General features: G+C 30.3%; 1 protein-coding gene across 1 annotated transcript; it reads left to right on the forward strand.

Moving 5' to 3' along the window:
* Positions 1 to 11: 11 nt before the first annotated feature.
* Positions 12 to 13,671, forward strand: LOC118188504 (uncharacterized). Its single transcript, XM_035358939.2, has 4 exons — positions 12 to 939; positions 1,722 to 1,845; positions 9,107 to 9,162; positions 12,591 to 13,671. Exons 1-4 carry the CDS (start codon positions 184 to 186, stop codon positions 12,726 to 12,728), a joined length of 1,074 nt encoding a protein of 357 aa, XP_035214830.1. The 5' UTR covers positions 12 to 183; the 3' UTR covers positions 12,729 to 13,671.
* The last annotated feature ends 2,478 nt before the right edge of the window (positions 13,672 to 16,149 follow it).

Genomic DNA, 16,149 nt, shown 5'->3' on the forward strand with positions numbered 1-16,149 from the left:
TTGAAGTACTATATCGTTTAATAATCGCTAGTCGTCCTTGTTGTACGAAAAGAGAAAGTAAACTAAATGCGAAGTATTGTGTCTTGTACAAGTTTCTGTGCTAATAAAGTTTTAATCGAATATTTAAATGTAATGTCTCTTAGGTGGTGTTTGTTTAATTTTTAATACTTAGCTTTTTAAAATATGGAAGAACATTCGTCTGTGGATATCAGCATAAGGAACGTAGCTGTTAGGCTTAATGATTCAAACGTTGGAGGTTCAGAAATGAATGGTGAATGTGTGAATATTTACATCCCCACATCTGGAGAAAATGAAACTTCTGTTACCCATTTTAATGAAAATTGTGAAGAAAACTGTGCTATTACATCCTCCGATATTTCAGATGAAGTACGTGAAAAACTTCGCGTTTCTCGAGATCGCAGTGGCAGTTGTGGATTACTAAATGGGTGTAGCAAATTATTACATGATGAGATGAAATGTGTTGATTTTTCTGTGAATGGTATGAGGATGTGCAGCAATTTCGAAAGAATAAATGCCCATATAGATCAAATGAATAATAGGACGTGTATAGAAAGCACTACAGATAATAGAACAGACATTCAAAGGACCGAAAGCGAATCAATCCAAGACAATTTAAAGAAATCCGGTGATTCCTCCCAAAATACCTTATCTAGTAACGTGTCATCTACAGAAAAAAAATACTGTAATGATACACTCAATGATAATAGTGAAGTTTTAAGTGATAAAAATGTACAGGAAATATCAAGTGTATCATCAGGATCAGATGTAGAAAATGATGTGAGCATAACATATTTAGGTTATGAATCTGAAAGTCAAATGCCAGATATAATGAGGTTAATACAAAAAGATTTATCTGAACCATATTCAATTTACACATATAGATATTTTATTCACAACTGGCCCAAACTATGTTTCTTGGTAAGTATTTTCCGTAAAATATTTATCATGTGTAGAAATTAAACTATAAAAAAAGAAGTAAGACTATTCCAAGAATTATAAAGGCTGAGGTAAAATAAAGTTTAATATTTTTTGGCGAAATTTATAAAATGACATGAGTATTTCATTTTAATTGCAGTGTTATTTTATAATGCCAAGCAATATATAAATCTGTATTGTATATGAGGGAACACATTTTAATAAATTTTTAATGTTTCGTGTGCTAAATTTGCCAAATTATAAATTATCAATTTGCTTTTGGAATTTTTTTAAATTAGATGTTAGCAAAGTGTAATTAATTCCTCATTGATCATTTCTAGAAGTGTCCTAAAACTACAAGCTATTTATTTTCCCTAAAACTCGTTTGAAAGATATCTCCATGTAATTAAATCTTAGTTATTTTCTGTTATGACAATATGTACCTATCAAAATTAAAATTTGGGGTCTTCATTCAACTTCCTTTGTTGTGTGATATTTACCTGGAAAGCTGAAATTACATTTGATACTTAATTATTATAACCTTTTCAATGTAACACTCACAAATGTTAAAAATGTATGTATGAAAATTTGCTTTATATATATATATATTACCCAATGCACAGAGATAAATGATTTTTTAAAAAATTAAATAAGTCATTGTTTTTGTGAAAGCACTTCAGATTACACTCAAATGCACTTATTGTGCCTATTACACCATTAAAATATTTAGTAATATACCATTCTGTTTTCTAAATTTTATGGTGAAGTAAAAGCCTTTCATTTAGGCTCAACATGGAGAACGTTGTGTTGGTGCCATTGTGTGTAAGCTGGATGTGCATAAGAAGCATAGTCGCCGAGGTTATATAGCAATGCTAGCAGTTGATGAAAATTATAGGAAAAGAAAAATTGGTAAGTTCTTACACACTTTTAATACAGTGAAACTCTGATAATTGAAATAGTTGTAGTAGTGCATAAAAATCATTTTGTGATGTATCCAAAGTAAAATCTTGTCAAAAATTCTTTTAAGACCAACTATTTATATTATTCTAGAAGATAATTTCTGAAAGTTAAAGCTTTTAATTATTAATTGAGTATAAGGAAACATCTTTAATTTCATATTGTTATTAATTGCCTTTTATTTTTCTTAAATATTTTTGTTTTCCAACTTCATTTATCAAACTTTTGTTCAATAGTCGAGTTGATCTTTACATTATGGTAACTTGGCGTTTTTTTGGCGAAAATTTGGCGACCAACTCTCCTACAGCAACCCTCTATTTTTGTCTTCACGAAGTAAAGACATGTTTCTTTTCTTTTTATCTACTGAACACTTCTTCCAACAATCTACTAGCCGAATTACACTTATGCTAGAAATTTTATCTAACAAAACTGCTTAATCATGACAAATATTCACTGCAAAATTGGGAAAAAGTGCACAATACCATACTCCTTACGCGTTTTCCAAAATAACACATACACATAAACCATGTACACGACGACTTATTTTTACTTAAAAAAAACAGCACAGAATTGCACAAAAATGGCATTGCGCATACTCTTCACTATATCCATGTACACTGCTTTTTTCTCATAAATTAGAAAAATTTCACGAAAATACATGACAATTTTCTCAATCTTTAAACCCGGTAAAAAAAACATATATTAAATTAGCTGATCGCAAAAAAGTATTTACCCTTTCCAAATATGAACATTTCCACATATAAAATAAATAAAATATCCAAAAACTTTTACCTCTAAATCATCTATTATATTATAAACGTCACCAACGTGTCAGATATTTAAATTATTTCCATGCACGTTTACTTCAACTAAAACGTATACCAAATTCCTACAAACATAAAATTCCCAAAATAACTATCATTTAATTAAAATATAATTAAATTCAAAAACACTACTTAAAATATAAATGAGCACATACGGTTGATCTTTACAATATGGTAACTGGTAGTTTGGCGACATTTTGGAGGCGATAAAGGTTACTACCTGGGACTTTGGTAATAATGTGAGCAGTACTCAGTTCCGATTACGCATTATTTTGTGTGAGGGAAATGAGAGATCATGGGATATGTCATGTGATATTAATGGACGAATTACGGTTCTTTAATCGGAAAAGGGGGGAAATCAGGTAAAAATCTGGAAATTTTGTATTTGGCTTTATTCTGTGTTGTGTGAAACAGTGTTCGTGAATTTTTGGATCCCATGGCCGTAACTAAAGTGAATTCGAAATGGGTATTTAGTGGTATTGAAAAGGGTAGTAATAAATGTTTCTTTAAGGTTGTGCGAGATAGAAATAAAGATGGGTACTATTCCGTTTTGAGGACCGTAAAAAAATTGCAGCAAAAATGCATGCGCTAAAGTGCCAAATCTAGCAAACGTGCACATTTAACAGCAAGCCAAATCTAGCGTACGCGCTGATTTCAAATTGCGTATGTTTACATAGTTCTATATATCTTAAGACGTCATTGAAATACTAGTTTAATTATTAAATCCTTTTTTTATATATCCTACGGATTTAACAATTTGGCAATTGCCCAAGACGAAAAGTCTGAAATAGAATTTTTTCAAAGAAAAGGCATCATTCATTCTAGAAAATTATGTTTAAAACAACCAACGAGATGAAATTATGCTTTAGCGATAACTCGGTAGCGAAATAGCAATGCAGGAATCCATTCAGTTGTGTTTAGTCTTTTTTTATATAAATTATAATAATCTGAAATAGTTATCTACTCTTATGCTTCCATTCAATTATGTTTAGCCTTTTTTATATAAATTATAATAATAAAAAAATATTATATGAAATTAACCTTTCATCTAAATTAAAACAATAATCTTTGTTATTTACTATTATATTTCCTTTCTTACGTTAGGCTTGCCGCAATTATTTGTGGCAGCACTGGCATCAACAATAATTTGGCGATTTTTTACGGTCCTCAAAACGGAATAGTACCTAAAGATGTTTTATTAAGTTATTTATTTTACCTGGTACCTTGCTGTGAAATATAAGTATGATTTTGAAATATAAGTATGAAATATAAGATCCTGAAACAGAAAGAAGAAAAGTTTATCGGACACGTAATCAAGATTCTGAAGAAGATTAGGTAAGTTAGTATTTTTATGCATTGTTCTAAATGTAAGGTGGAAGTAAAGGAATTTGGTATTATTGGGAAAATTGTTATTAGCAATAATTTAAAGTAATTGTAAGGTAATTTTTATTAATTTAATGTATGTGCGGTTGATCTTTAGATTATGGTAACTTGGCGATTTTTTGGCGAAAATTTGGCAACCAACTCTCCTACAGCAACCCTCTATTTTTTTTTTTCCCCACCGCCATTTTGTCTTCACGAAGTAGAAACATGTTTCTTTTCTTTTTATCTACTGAACACTTCTTCCAACAATCTACTAGCCGAATTACACTTATGCTAGAAATTTTATCTAACAAAACTGCTTAATCATGACAAATATTCACTGCAAAATTGGGAAAAAGTGCACAATACCATACTCCTTACGCATTTTTCAAAATAACACATACACATAAACCATGTACATGTCGACTTATTTTTACTTAAAAAAACATCCCAGAATTACACAAAAATGGCATTGCGCACACTCTTCACTATATCCATGTACACTGGAATCTTTAAACCCAGTAAAAAGAACATATATGAAATTACCTGATCGCGAGAAAGTACATACCCTTTCGAAATGTGAACATTTCCACATATAAAATAAATAAAATATCCAAAAACTTTTACCTCTAAATCATCTATTATATTATAAACGTTACCAACGAATTCATACCGCAAGCATTACAAATACTTAGTGTCAAATATTTAAATTATTTCCATGCACATTTACTTCCACTTTAATGTATACCAAATTCCTACAAACATAAAATTCACAAAATCACTATCATTTAATTAAAATATAATTAAATTCAAAAACACTACTTAAAATATAAATAAGCACATACATTAAATTAATAAAAATTAGCTTACAATCCTAATTACTTTAAACTAAATCATTGCTAATAACAATTTTCCCAATAATACCAAATTACTTTACTTCCACCTTACATTTAGAACAATGCATAAAAATAATATCCTCAAATAATTAAAAATACTAACTTACCTAATCTTCTTCAGAATCTTGCTTACATGGTGGATACACTTTTATTATGGATTCAATAAAATTATTGAACGATTTTTTCTGCGAATTTTTCCTCCACACTTCCTCCGCTAAATAAAAAGCAAAATTCTCTTAAGCACAATGCCTCGGAATGGCGCTTTTTATAGCACTCCACGTGCCCTCTATTGTATTGGTATGTGCACCTGTTTCCGGATCTTTAAAATAATATTTGTGGTTCACAGCAAGATGTTTAAAACCTTCATCTTCCAAACATTCGTATGATTTTTCACTTTAGACAGCACCATACAATCCTAAAATTATTCAACCCTACTTCACACAACACACAATGAAGCTTAATACAAAATAATATACAGACACAGATATTTTTCCAAATTCCCCCCTTTTCCGATTAAAGAACCGTAATTCGTCCATTAATATCACATGACATATCCCATGATCTCTCATTTCCCTCGCACAAAATAATGCGTAATCGGAACTGAGTACTGCTCACATTATTACCAAAGTCCCAGGTAGTAACCTTTATCGCCTCCAAAATGTCGCCAAACTACTAGTTACCATATTTTACAGATCAGCCGTTCTTTACACATAAGACACTTTCGAAAAGGGTTTGTTTTAGTTACCAAGGATTTTGAATTTCTAGAGCGACTTAATTGATTTGATACTTTAGTAGCATAGCTCTGCTTAGGAAAACTAACTTTGTTTATTTCTTCAAGAATGCGAATTCTTTCTTCGAGAAATTCTAAAAATTCATAAAGTTTGGGAATTTCATTTAATTTTACGTTTAGTTCAAATGCTTTTCTAGATTCTCTATCTGATTTATGCAATAAAATATTTAATATCAAAACATCAGCTAAATTATTTCTACCAAATTCTAATACACTTAAAGATCTCAAACATCTTTTAACGTTATCTACTAGTGATCTCAACTGAGAAGGTGAGTCATTTATTTTTTCAAAGTTCAATAAATTATTAATAAAGGCATCAACTACTGCTCTTTTGTTTTCATATCTGCTTTCAAATGCAGAAAGTACCGACTCAAATGTATATTGACGTGATTCTAACATTTTTGCTTCCCCTTTAAGTGATGCTTTCAAATAAAACAGTTTCTCAGTATTATTTAAATTATTATTATTACTAATCATAGACAGAAATTGCACTTTAAAAATTTTAAAATCTTCATATTTACCATAAAATTGAGGAAGAGGTAAATGAGGCAGTTTAAAATTTGATTTAGAAACAGTTTTGGTTTCAAATTTATCTTTATTATTTGTTTCACAATTAGAAAGAAAAATTCTAAATCTTACGTCGAACTCTTCGATGCTTTCTTCCAATTCTTGTGTAATGCTTAGATTATCCTTCAAGTCAATTTCCTCTGGCAAATTGGTGTATTCCAGTATGAGTTGTTTAACCCGAGATTTTAATTCAAACAAAGAATCCAATTTAGTCTTCATAATAACATCATAGTTGAGTTTCTTCTCCTCCATTTTATACTCATCAAGGAATTTTATCAAAGCTCCGAGTTTCGTTTTCACTACGCCGTGTTGGCGATTCAATGAAACAATATTAGTAGCCATTTTCTTCTTCGGCTAACGTGAGATCAAACTGTTCTTGCCGAAGATAGCTCAAACTTATTTAATGTAACTTAACTTCAGTAAGTGGACTGTAATATTAACAATAACAAATTTATTTTAACAAAAACAACATTATTGAATACTAGCACACGCATGTGCTTATAGTTACCTACGTAACTTATCTAAAAGCGAGCAACCATATGCTCTTACATCAAGTCAGAAATTCTACATACTAATAAGGCAAAAACGAAATAACTTTAGGGTTACACTAAAGCCAAACTCTGCTTGGTGTAAAACAATGCTGCCAAGCAATACTCTTTCAGACACCAAACACTTACCTCAGTAAGTTTCAAGTCCTAGACGCACGGTGGTTTCACAGTGCGACCACCACTCACAGAACAATGAGCAAGAGTAGATTTTTTTTAAATTCATATGTTATTTGTCTCTAGGATCATAATATTCAATTTCTAGAGTTTTTAGTTAAAAAAATTATAAAAATAATATCGCATGCGTCAAAGGGTAAAATGCCTTCCTGTGCGTTCTTTATCCTGAAGAGAGTTGTGTGACCTCTCTGAAATTCTGTAAACCATCTGAATGCAGTAGCACGAGATGGACCTTCATTTCCAAATGCTAGTTGTAGACGTTGGAACGCATTCTTTTTGATTTAATCTAACTTTAAAATAATGGAAAATAAAAGCATGATAATATTCTTGCATTAACTCCATTTGTCCTTCTGCCTAAAATTTATTCTATGCTAAACTACTTGCAGTTGGTCAATAAAAAATCGTCTGCTAGGCTAAAATAGTTCGTATTTTCAAGTCTTATCATTAACTTTTTCCTGCCACTTATTGTCTGCACATATCTCACAAATTTCTGAGTTACCTTCGTATGCATGAAGAAAACAACAGCACAAAAGATTTCTTGGAAAAGGTAATTGTTAAATTTTTTAAATTAATATAAAAAGGTAGGGAGCATAGTATGCGTTTTTAAAATAGTATATGTGAAGGTGCCAAAACAAACATTTCTGTCCAAATTAAGCAATCAATTTCTGACTTTTTGGTGGGAATAAGGACAAGCAAATAGTACCACATTAAAAAAAAAAAAAAAAAAAAAAAAAAAACCTCTTCTGCTTTTATTTGTCATATGTATTTTATAATGTAGATACATGAGTGTATTATGATGAGTACTGCCTTTGCTTAATAGCATTTAATTTTAATTACTGAAATTTTTTTGCATGAATTTTCAAAAATGGCTGTACACGAATTAGTTTGGCTAAACAGCACTCTGTTGTTAACTGTTGTTATCCTTTTGAAATCTTTATTCCTTTCTGTTACAGTCAAAAGTCGTTAATCCGGACTCGTCGGGACTTCGGCGATTCCAGATTATAGATCATCAGTTTAAATCTGGTAAGATGGCATGCAGAAATTACAAAATTAAAAATATGAAACCATAATTTATGACATAAAGAACAATTATGATCTAAAGGGTATCAAAAGTTACAAAAAGAAAAAGCTTAATATTTATTTGTTTACTTTATTGACATTTCTTTCAATGTAAGTTGTTTAAGTTGCTTCGTTTCAGGCGATAATACTTTCTCTTTAATTCTATTAAACAGACATAATTTCTTGTTTAGTTACAAAGTTCCGCTCTTCAAGTCCTATAATTGCTGTGTCGAGAATACCGACTAATTTGTCAGAAGTGAATTATAATGACGAGGAACTTGTTTTAAATCATATCAAAGACGGAGTACATCAAGATGAAATACTACATTTAGTAAGGAATTATAAGCCAAATAAAATAAAAACATCTGCCCTGAAGATAAGGATAGTGCTGACAGATCAACTTCCAATTCATTGTGCGCCGCGCCGTTTCTCCCCTACCACCACCTGCCGCACAGGAGCGTGAAATTGATAAACAGATTTCGTATTTCAAAACATACTTTCGCTTTATCCTTTACATATTAGTATAATATATATCGGAAATTCTATTTGATATAATCGAAAGTTCAAGCTTACTTTTATAAATTTACTCTAACAGTCTGCAAAAAATAACAAGCCGGATCCAATTCGAAGATTTAGGAACAACACAATCTGCAACATTAACTCAATTAGATAATTTTAGCTTAGCTTACACCGTCCGTTATACATTAAACGTGCATGTGTAAACGTTTTATAAGCATGCGCACAAGCATATTCGCAGCCGTAAAGGTCTTACGCGCGCACGTTAACGCCTATGCACATGTGTCAACGCGACACATGCGCCGAAAGTTTGTAGCTTTGACGTCTGGATTATGGGTGTCCGAATTAACGACTTTTGACTGTATAATCTGTAGAAGGGTGGAATTAGATATATTGAAAGTTTTTATGGTTTTACAAAGATAAGTAAAATACTTGTATGTCTGTTGTATTTAACTTTGTTCTGTTTAATCTTTCTAGGTTCAAATTTAGTTTTGAAAGCCATACATGCTATGGTGCAAGATAATGCGGATGAGGTTTGTATATTTTTTCATTTGTAATACTTTTTGAAAAGATAATATATTTCCTTCACGCAGTTGTAGGCTATAGGGGGCTCACCAGAGTCATTCTTAGTTAAATCTGTCTCTAATTTTAGAGTCACAATTTAGTTTTCTTATCTTGATATTGACTCCTAGAAAGCACACATATTGTGTGCCAAAATCGTATATTGACAAACATATTTTGGTTTTAATATTAAACTTATATAAGGACCTTTTTGAAAAATCTTTTTTTTTTTTTTTTTTTTTTTTAACTTTCTGAAATTAAGGGGAAAGAAGAATACGCATCATCTACTAGCGTACGTTCTACCACATAATTAAGTTTACTCTTTATTTTATATAGTTTTGTCATTTTTTCTTCTTTAAAGTTTTTGTTATAATTATTTTGAAATGTTTATTAAGTAAAATTATTTCTGTGTTAGGATTTTGGTAAAAAGTAAAGCATTTAATTAAAATTTGTTTAGTGAAATTTTGTTTTAGTCAAAGTTACTTGTAAAGGATGAGGTAGAGATTTTTTCAAAAAGATCGCAAAATTATCGATATTTATTGTAACTTAGTCAAACATTCTCAGAAGAAACCTATTTAAAATGAAAAAAAAATTATATTAAAAATTATAAATAACATAACAGTACGTGATTGTTATATAGTAGTCTGTTTTCATTTGGTTAAAAAAATTTTTAAAAATTTCACTAATTCAGTATTGTGTACATTACACAGTACTTCTTTATTATAATGGTCCCCCAAACATATTTGGGAATTTTAGAGTTGTGCCAAGATTTCAGCTATAATTTTGCCAGGCTGATGAAGCACAAATGTAAAAATAAACAACACAATAACACGCCGAATAAATACTAATTCAGAAGTCAAACAACAAAAATCAGCGTTATATTTCAAAATTTTGACAGGACTAGTTTCCATGGTTTTAACGAACCACCATCCTCAACTGGAAAACCGCAAATGAACAAGATAGGAAATAATGATTAGATAAGTAGGTCTGGACAAGAATAAACAAGTAGTGCCATCTGTTGGTGAAACCAGAACTAAAATATAATTTCTTTTTAAGAGCCGAAGTCAAATTTGGATTGGAATTAGGATCGTTAACTAGAACAGAAAAATTTTTATGAATGTGAAATGCCTCTAGAAAATCCAGTTCTCCAATGGAAGATGTTTTTTGAATAATTTTGGCAGCAGAAAAATTGAAAGTGTGTGTTTCCTTTTTTGTAACATATGCCTCATGTTCCTTGATGCGAAATTTTAAGGCTCTCTTAGTTTGGCCAATGTAAATTAAACCGCACTGGCAAGGAAATAAAGTTAACTATAAAGTTGCACGTATTTTGCAGAAATTTAACTTTCAGGTTGTTTATTCTCCCATCAATAAAATTCCGAGTTCCATACTCAAGGACCCCATTCCGGATATGAATTCCTGGCGTATTTACAGGATTCCTTGCCAGTGTGGTTTAATTTACATTGGCCAAACGAAGAGAGCCTTAAAATTTCACGTCAAGGAACATGAGGCATATGTTAGAAAAAAGGAAGCACAGAAGTCTTCTGTTGCTCAACATTGTTGGTCCGAAAATCACACTTTCAATTTTTCTGCTGCCAGAATTATTCAAAAAACATCTTCCATTGGAGGACTGGATTTTCTAGAGGCATTTCACATTCATAAAAATTTTTCTGTTCTAGTTAACGATCCTAATTCTAATCCAAATTTGCCTTCGGCTCTTAAAGAAATTATGTTTTAGTTCTGGTTTCACCAACAGATGGCGCCACTGCTTATTCTTGTCCAGACTTACTTATCTTATCTAATCATTATTTCCTATCTTGTTCATTTGCGGTTTTGCAGCTGAGGATAGTGGTTCGGTAAAACCATCGAAACTAGTCCTGTCTAAATATAATGCTGATTTTTGTTGTTTGACTTCTGAATTAGTATTACAATATGTAACAATAACAATAATGCTCATATGTCATTTCCTAAGAATATTTTTAAGAATCCTTATCTTCAGTTTTATTATTTTATCACATGTAATTGTTCTGCCCAGCTGCAGCACTTTCATATGTATTAAGTTGTTTATTACACCATTTCATGCATGTCAACTCTTCTGCCCAAGAATACAAAAATGTAATAGCAGTGAAAAACGATAATCTGGAAAAGCTGAACCAGTTTCCAAAATGGAGGCCCTTTTTGTAATTTTTAACATTGGTCTTCCAAATGGTTTTATCGTTAACATAAAGTTTCATGTTGTGGTCATTTTTCTCATACTTGTTTGTCAGGTAAAAGGCCTTTCTTGAAAAAAATTATATGACATTCACCTTGTTACTTGGTAAATAAAAGACTGTTAGCATTATATTCATAAAAAAAGTTAATATATTTTTAATAAACAATGCTAGTTTGAAAACCTCATCAAAAATGAAAAATGTAAGATTACTCAGTGAGAGTAAAAATATGACACAGTGCTATGATTATGTGGCAAAGTATGAGTACATGCAGCCAGATTTTTGCAAGATTTCTAAGTTGATAGGCAATTCAATCTCGGGGGCTGCTATAACAAAGAAGTATTTGGTAAAAATTATATGCATAAAAAAAATAAAGGCCATTTTCAAGAAATTTAGTTATGCGCAAGAAGTTAAAAGCTTCTTCCACCTTTACAACACTCAAATAAAACCATTATTCTCTTCTTTCCACCAAACCATATTATCATTGAGCACATAATATTAAGCCCTCTTCATAATGAAACCCTTTTCCGTGCCACTGAAACACAGGCTTTTCCTTTTCCATTGAAAATCATTGAAAAATGCTAAATTAACGCATTTCAAATTATTTAAAATTAACAAATAGCAATAAAAACAGACAGTGTGTGATCAAGAGAGAAATATCTATCAATATCATAGACTCCAGTTACCCCCACCCCCAAAAAAAAATATTTAAAAAAAATTCTGAAATAATGAAAAAAGTAAGGTTACCATATTAAAATCGTTATCTGACAAGGGAATTGCTTAATTTGGCATGCTGTTTATACTTCAAATTAACCTTTTTTCAATAAGTTGCAAGTTTTGTTAAAATTTTAATTGCTCATCACTGCTTTCATGAGTGTAATATTCATATTTCGGCAGTTTGATACAATATCTATAACATTAAATAATACTGATAGTATTTGCATGTTGTTTTAGCTTGTAATTTTCAAGCTCTTGGTTAACTATACTTAACTACTTTCTTTATTAAGCAGGGCTTATCTTACTGATAGTTATTGCTTGCTATTATTTTATCTTTTTAATGGATTGCATTTGCAAGCTTTAAAATTAGTCGTGCTAGATGTATTCTTTTCTAATCCCCCCTTATCAATTTCTCTTATCATTTTTATAGAATATTACTATTTTTTAAAGTTAATGTATATTTCTTAAATTTCTAGGTTGTTTTAGAAACTGAAATAACCAATAAACCTGCTCTAAGACTTTATGAAAATCTGGGGTTTGTTCGTGACAAGAGACTTTTTAGATATTATCTGAATGGTGTAGATGCCTTGCGATTAAAGCTGTGGCTGAGATGAAAAAGGATGCTCACGTGCTTTATGCGTGCAGTTCATGTTTCTTTAAATTGTCAAATCTTTCTCTATACTGTTTAAAAAGGAATGTTTATATTTTAGAAATCAGTGTTCTGCCAGCTGCAAACACAATTCATTTTCTTATCACTTTGTTTTTCATGGAGAACATCTAATAAGAATGTAAAATAAGATTATTCAAAGTTATATACTGCAAGAAGGTAAGCAAAGCTAAGTGTGTTACATTTAGTTTGAACTATCTGTGGTGACTTTCTTGTACATTATCTTCAAATCAAAAATATTTCCTTGTAGCCTAATGTAAATGTTGATTTCTCTCAAGATACTATATAACATTTGTTTTAAATATAAATTTAATTATTTAAAGGCCAAATTGATATAATCCAGAAAATTTGTTACTTATTTTGCAAGGAATAGTTCTGTGTCACTTTTCCAAAAATTTTAGTCTGAATATAAGAATTGCTAGTCAAGTATCTTAATAAAATTTTACTTATCAGTTTATGACAAAATTGGTAAATTTTTTACACTTCCAGGGTCATATAAATTAAATTTGCTTAACTCTCTTTTACATATAAATGTATTAATTTTTTTTTTTTTTTTTCCAAGAAATCATGGAATATTTGTTGAATTATTGAAATCTTGCATTATCTCTAGTTTTATCAATTTTTTTGTAAATTGCTGGAGTAAATCTTTATGTGAAAAGATTACGTGATATTACGTGTATCCCTATGTATGAAAATTTTAATAGTGTATGACATTGTCTTGTATGAGCGACTGCTTGAATTTTGAGTGAAACCCCATTTCTGAATTGGTATTCATAATACTTATTTTATGACTAGATGAGTTTATGATGTTTAATGTATATGTTTTATAATGTAGAATTTTTTGAATTGAAAATGAGCTGTTAAATAAAAATATCTTATGATTATGGCTATTAATTAGTATATTATTATTTTTACAAGCATCACTTGAAAATCTATAAAACATTTCATACATTGACAAATTCACTCATAAAAAATGTATGAAAAGGATAAAAGAAGTCTTTATTTTATGTTTTATCATCATTTATGTTAAACATAGTTAAATTATCAGGCTGGAAATTATCTGCATATGACAATATTAAACTTTATAGTGTTATTTAGAGTCTTCTAAATTTATGTTGATAATATATCAAAGTTCATGTGGTCTTTTAAAGTACTTAGATTTATTAGAAATGATTTTTGGTTCTTAAACGTTTTGAATTGTGGAGAGTATTTCAAAAGGTCCTGAACTTTGTTCTTCTGACTTATGAAAGTAAGACCAGGCTGCTTTTCACTGAACCATCAGAAATTAGTATTGTGAACAATAAGAAACAGTCAGACATCCCAGAATGAAGTTTCAGACTACCTAATTGGTGATCATCCAGCTTTTAAAACAGGTGTTACAGGTTACATCTGTTTGCACTGAAAAAAAAATGTTTTTAAACTTCGACCTTGACCTTATGGCCACGCTTCTAAGCATGATTTATGATAAAACCTTACCTTGCATATAAAATTAATTTTTATTAATTTAAAACATATGTCAAATTATCAAAAACTCAATTTGCTAATTCATTGCCTTTTAAAGTTACATTATGCTAAAAAAGCACAAACTTCATAAAGATCCTATAGATTGGTTTGTAACAACTCATCATTGGCCATGTGGTTAAGACCACTGAATACTGTGACTTCAGTCCCAGGCAAGCAGGCTGGCTGCAAGGTTTGTTTTCATGATTTTCCCCATATGTAACATGAATATGAGCCAGTTTTGCTTTGGCAAAAAGCCTTCATATGTTTTGCCATATTCCAGCTACCAAACTTCATAAAGATCAGACTTCCACTCACTGTTATCAGTAAATCTGGAAACTTTTCAAGAGTGTGGGCGAAAGATATGGATAAAACATTTACTGTTATTAGAATAATTTACATCTGAGGTAGGCTACATATTTACGTGGAGAGTTTTGACTCTCCCATCTCTAAAGCAACTAGGGATGATTCATATCTACCAACTTTTCTGAAATTTTCGTATTTTTATGAAAACTATCGAGTCTTTAAAATTAATTTTTTGAATTTTAAATTTATGTAAATTTATCAAAAATTGTCAGTTTACTAGTTCATTGCCAAATAAATATGTATTGATTTATGTACTCTTGGGAGATATTTGGGTTGTTTTTTCAATTCGTTCCTTTTATTACATTAAAAACATTTTTACCGTTTATGGAATGTGAATACGTTTGTTATGTGTGGGTGACTTATCAACATTATTATATTAAAATAAAACTTTATTTTCCCTTCTCATATTAAAAAGTGTATTTACTTTTCATATTGGCGAGTTATATTTTGATTCTGAAAAATAAACAAGATAAAGAATGTTAAAAAGCATAGTTGAAGAATGTGTTTTAGCAAAAACTACTATAATTATTTTTAAATTAATTTCATTATTTTGCTACTTTTGCTTTTTGTAAGTATTTTTTTCTCATGCAGTTGTTTTAAAATATTTAGTTTTCTCTGTAAAATTCACTTAATGCTTTATTTCTGATTCCCCCCCCAAAAAAAAACTTTCTGATGTTTTTACTCTTGAAAAGTTGGCAAGTCTGACAACAAGCTGCCTGTTGAGAAAATTTTTCTCTGTAATTTTTCTGATCTTGTACATTGAAAGATTCTAAAAGTGTTTTGAGAGCAAGATTTATAAACCTGTGATTAATGGCTAAAAATTTTGTCAAACAATGAAAAGTGTGTGTCATACAGAATAGACATGTTTTGCAGAAAATTTATGATGATTTTCGCTCTCCCTCAACATATTTAGCTTTCCTTTCTCTTTTTTTATTCTCATGCCTTTCTTAACAGTGAAAAGTTGTAAAAAATGGTTCTAGTCACATGGAAAGGAACTTTTGTATTAATAAAGATAGACAATTTAAAATTTTGTATATCCACCATTTTACTTATGTAATAATTTTGAAGCAGAGTCACGATGGCCGAATGGCACAGCGAGAAGGAGTTGATACCAAACCTAGATTTAGCCAGTTGTCATCTTATTTGCAGATTTCCAGGCACATTGGACTAATTTTTAGTTGGCAATATACTCTTTAATCATAGCAATTATGATAATTTCGTATATACAGTTTATACAGGTTATTAGGGCGACATCAATTTTGCAGAGCATAGAAAAAATGTTAGCAAACACAGAAGCTAGGGAAAGGAATGCAACAGAAGAAAATGGCGTAATTGACTGCCAGTGGGCATTTATATACCGAGTTTGATGTACAAGTATATCTAATGTATAATTGGTTAGTTTAGTTTTAGTTGTCCCTTTTCAAGTAGCGTTTGTACTTGTACATCAAACTTGGTATAAGTACCACTGGCAATTAATTATGCCATTATTCTTCTGCTGCATT

This window comes from Stegodyphus dumicola, chromosome 9 (assembly GCF_044657685.1).
Source record: "Stegodyphus dumicola isolate Sdum_Otavi_A_Nest chromosome 9, ASM4465768v1".
Lineage (NCBI taxonomy): Eukaryota > Metazoa > Arthropoda > Arachnida > Araneae > Eresidae > Stegodyphus > Stegodyphus dumicola.

Coding starts and splice junctions, on each gene's coding strand:
- LOC118188504 (XM_035358939.2), top strand. CDS start 184: ATGGAAGAACATTCGTCTGTGGATATCAGCATAAGGAACGTAGCTGTT. Junction 1,846..9,106: donor TTATAGGAAAAGAAAAATTG/GTAAGTTCTTAC, acceptor TAATCTTTCTAG/GTTCAAATTTAGTTTTGAAA. Junction 9,163..12,590: donor TGCAAGATAATGCGGATGAG/GTTTGTATATTT, acceptor TTAAATTTCTAG/GTTGTTTTAGAAACTGAAAT.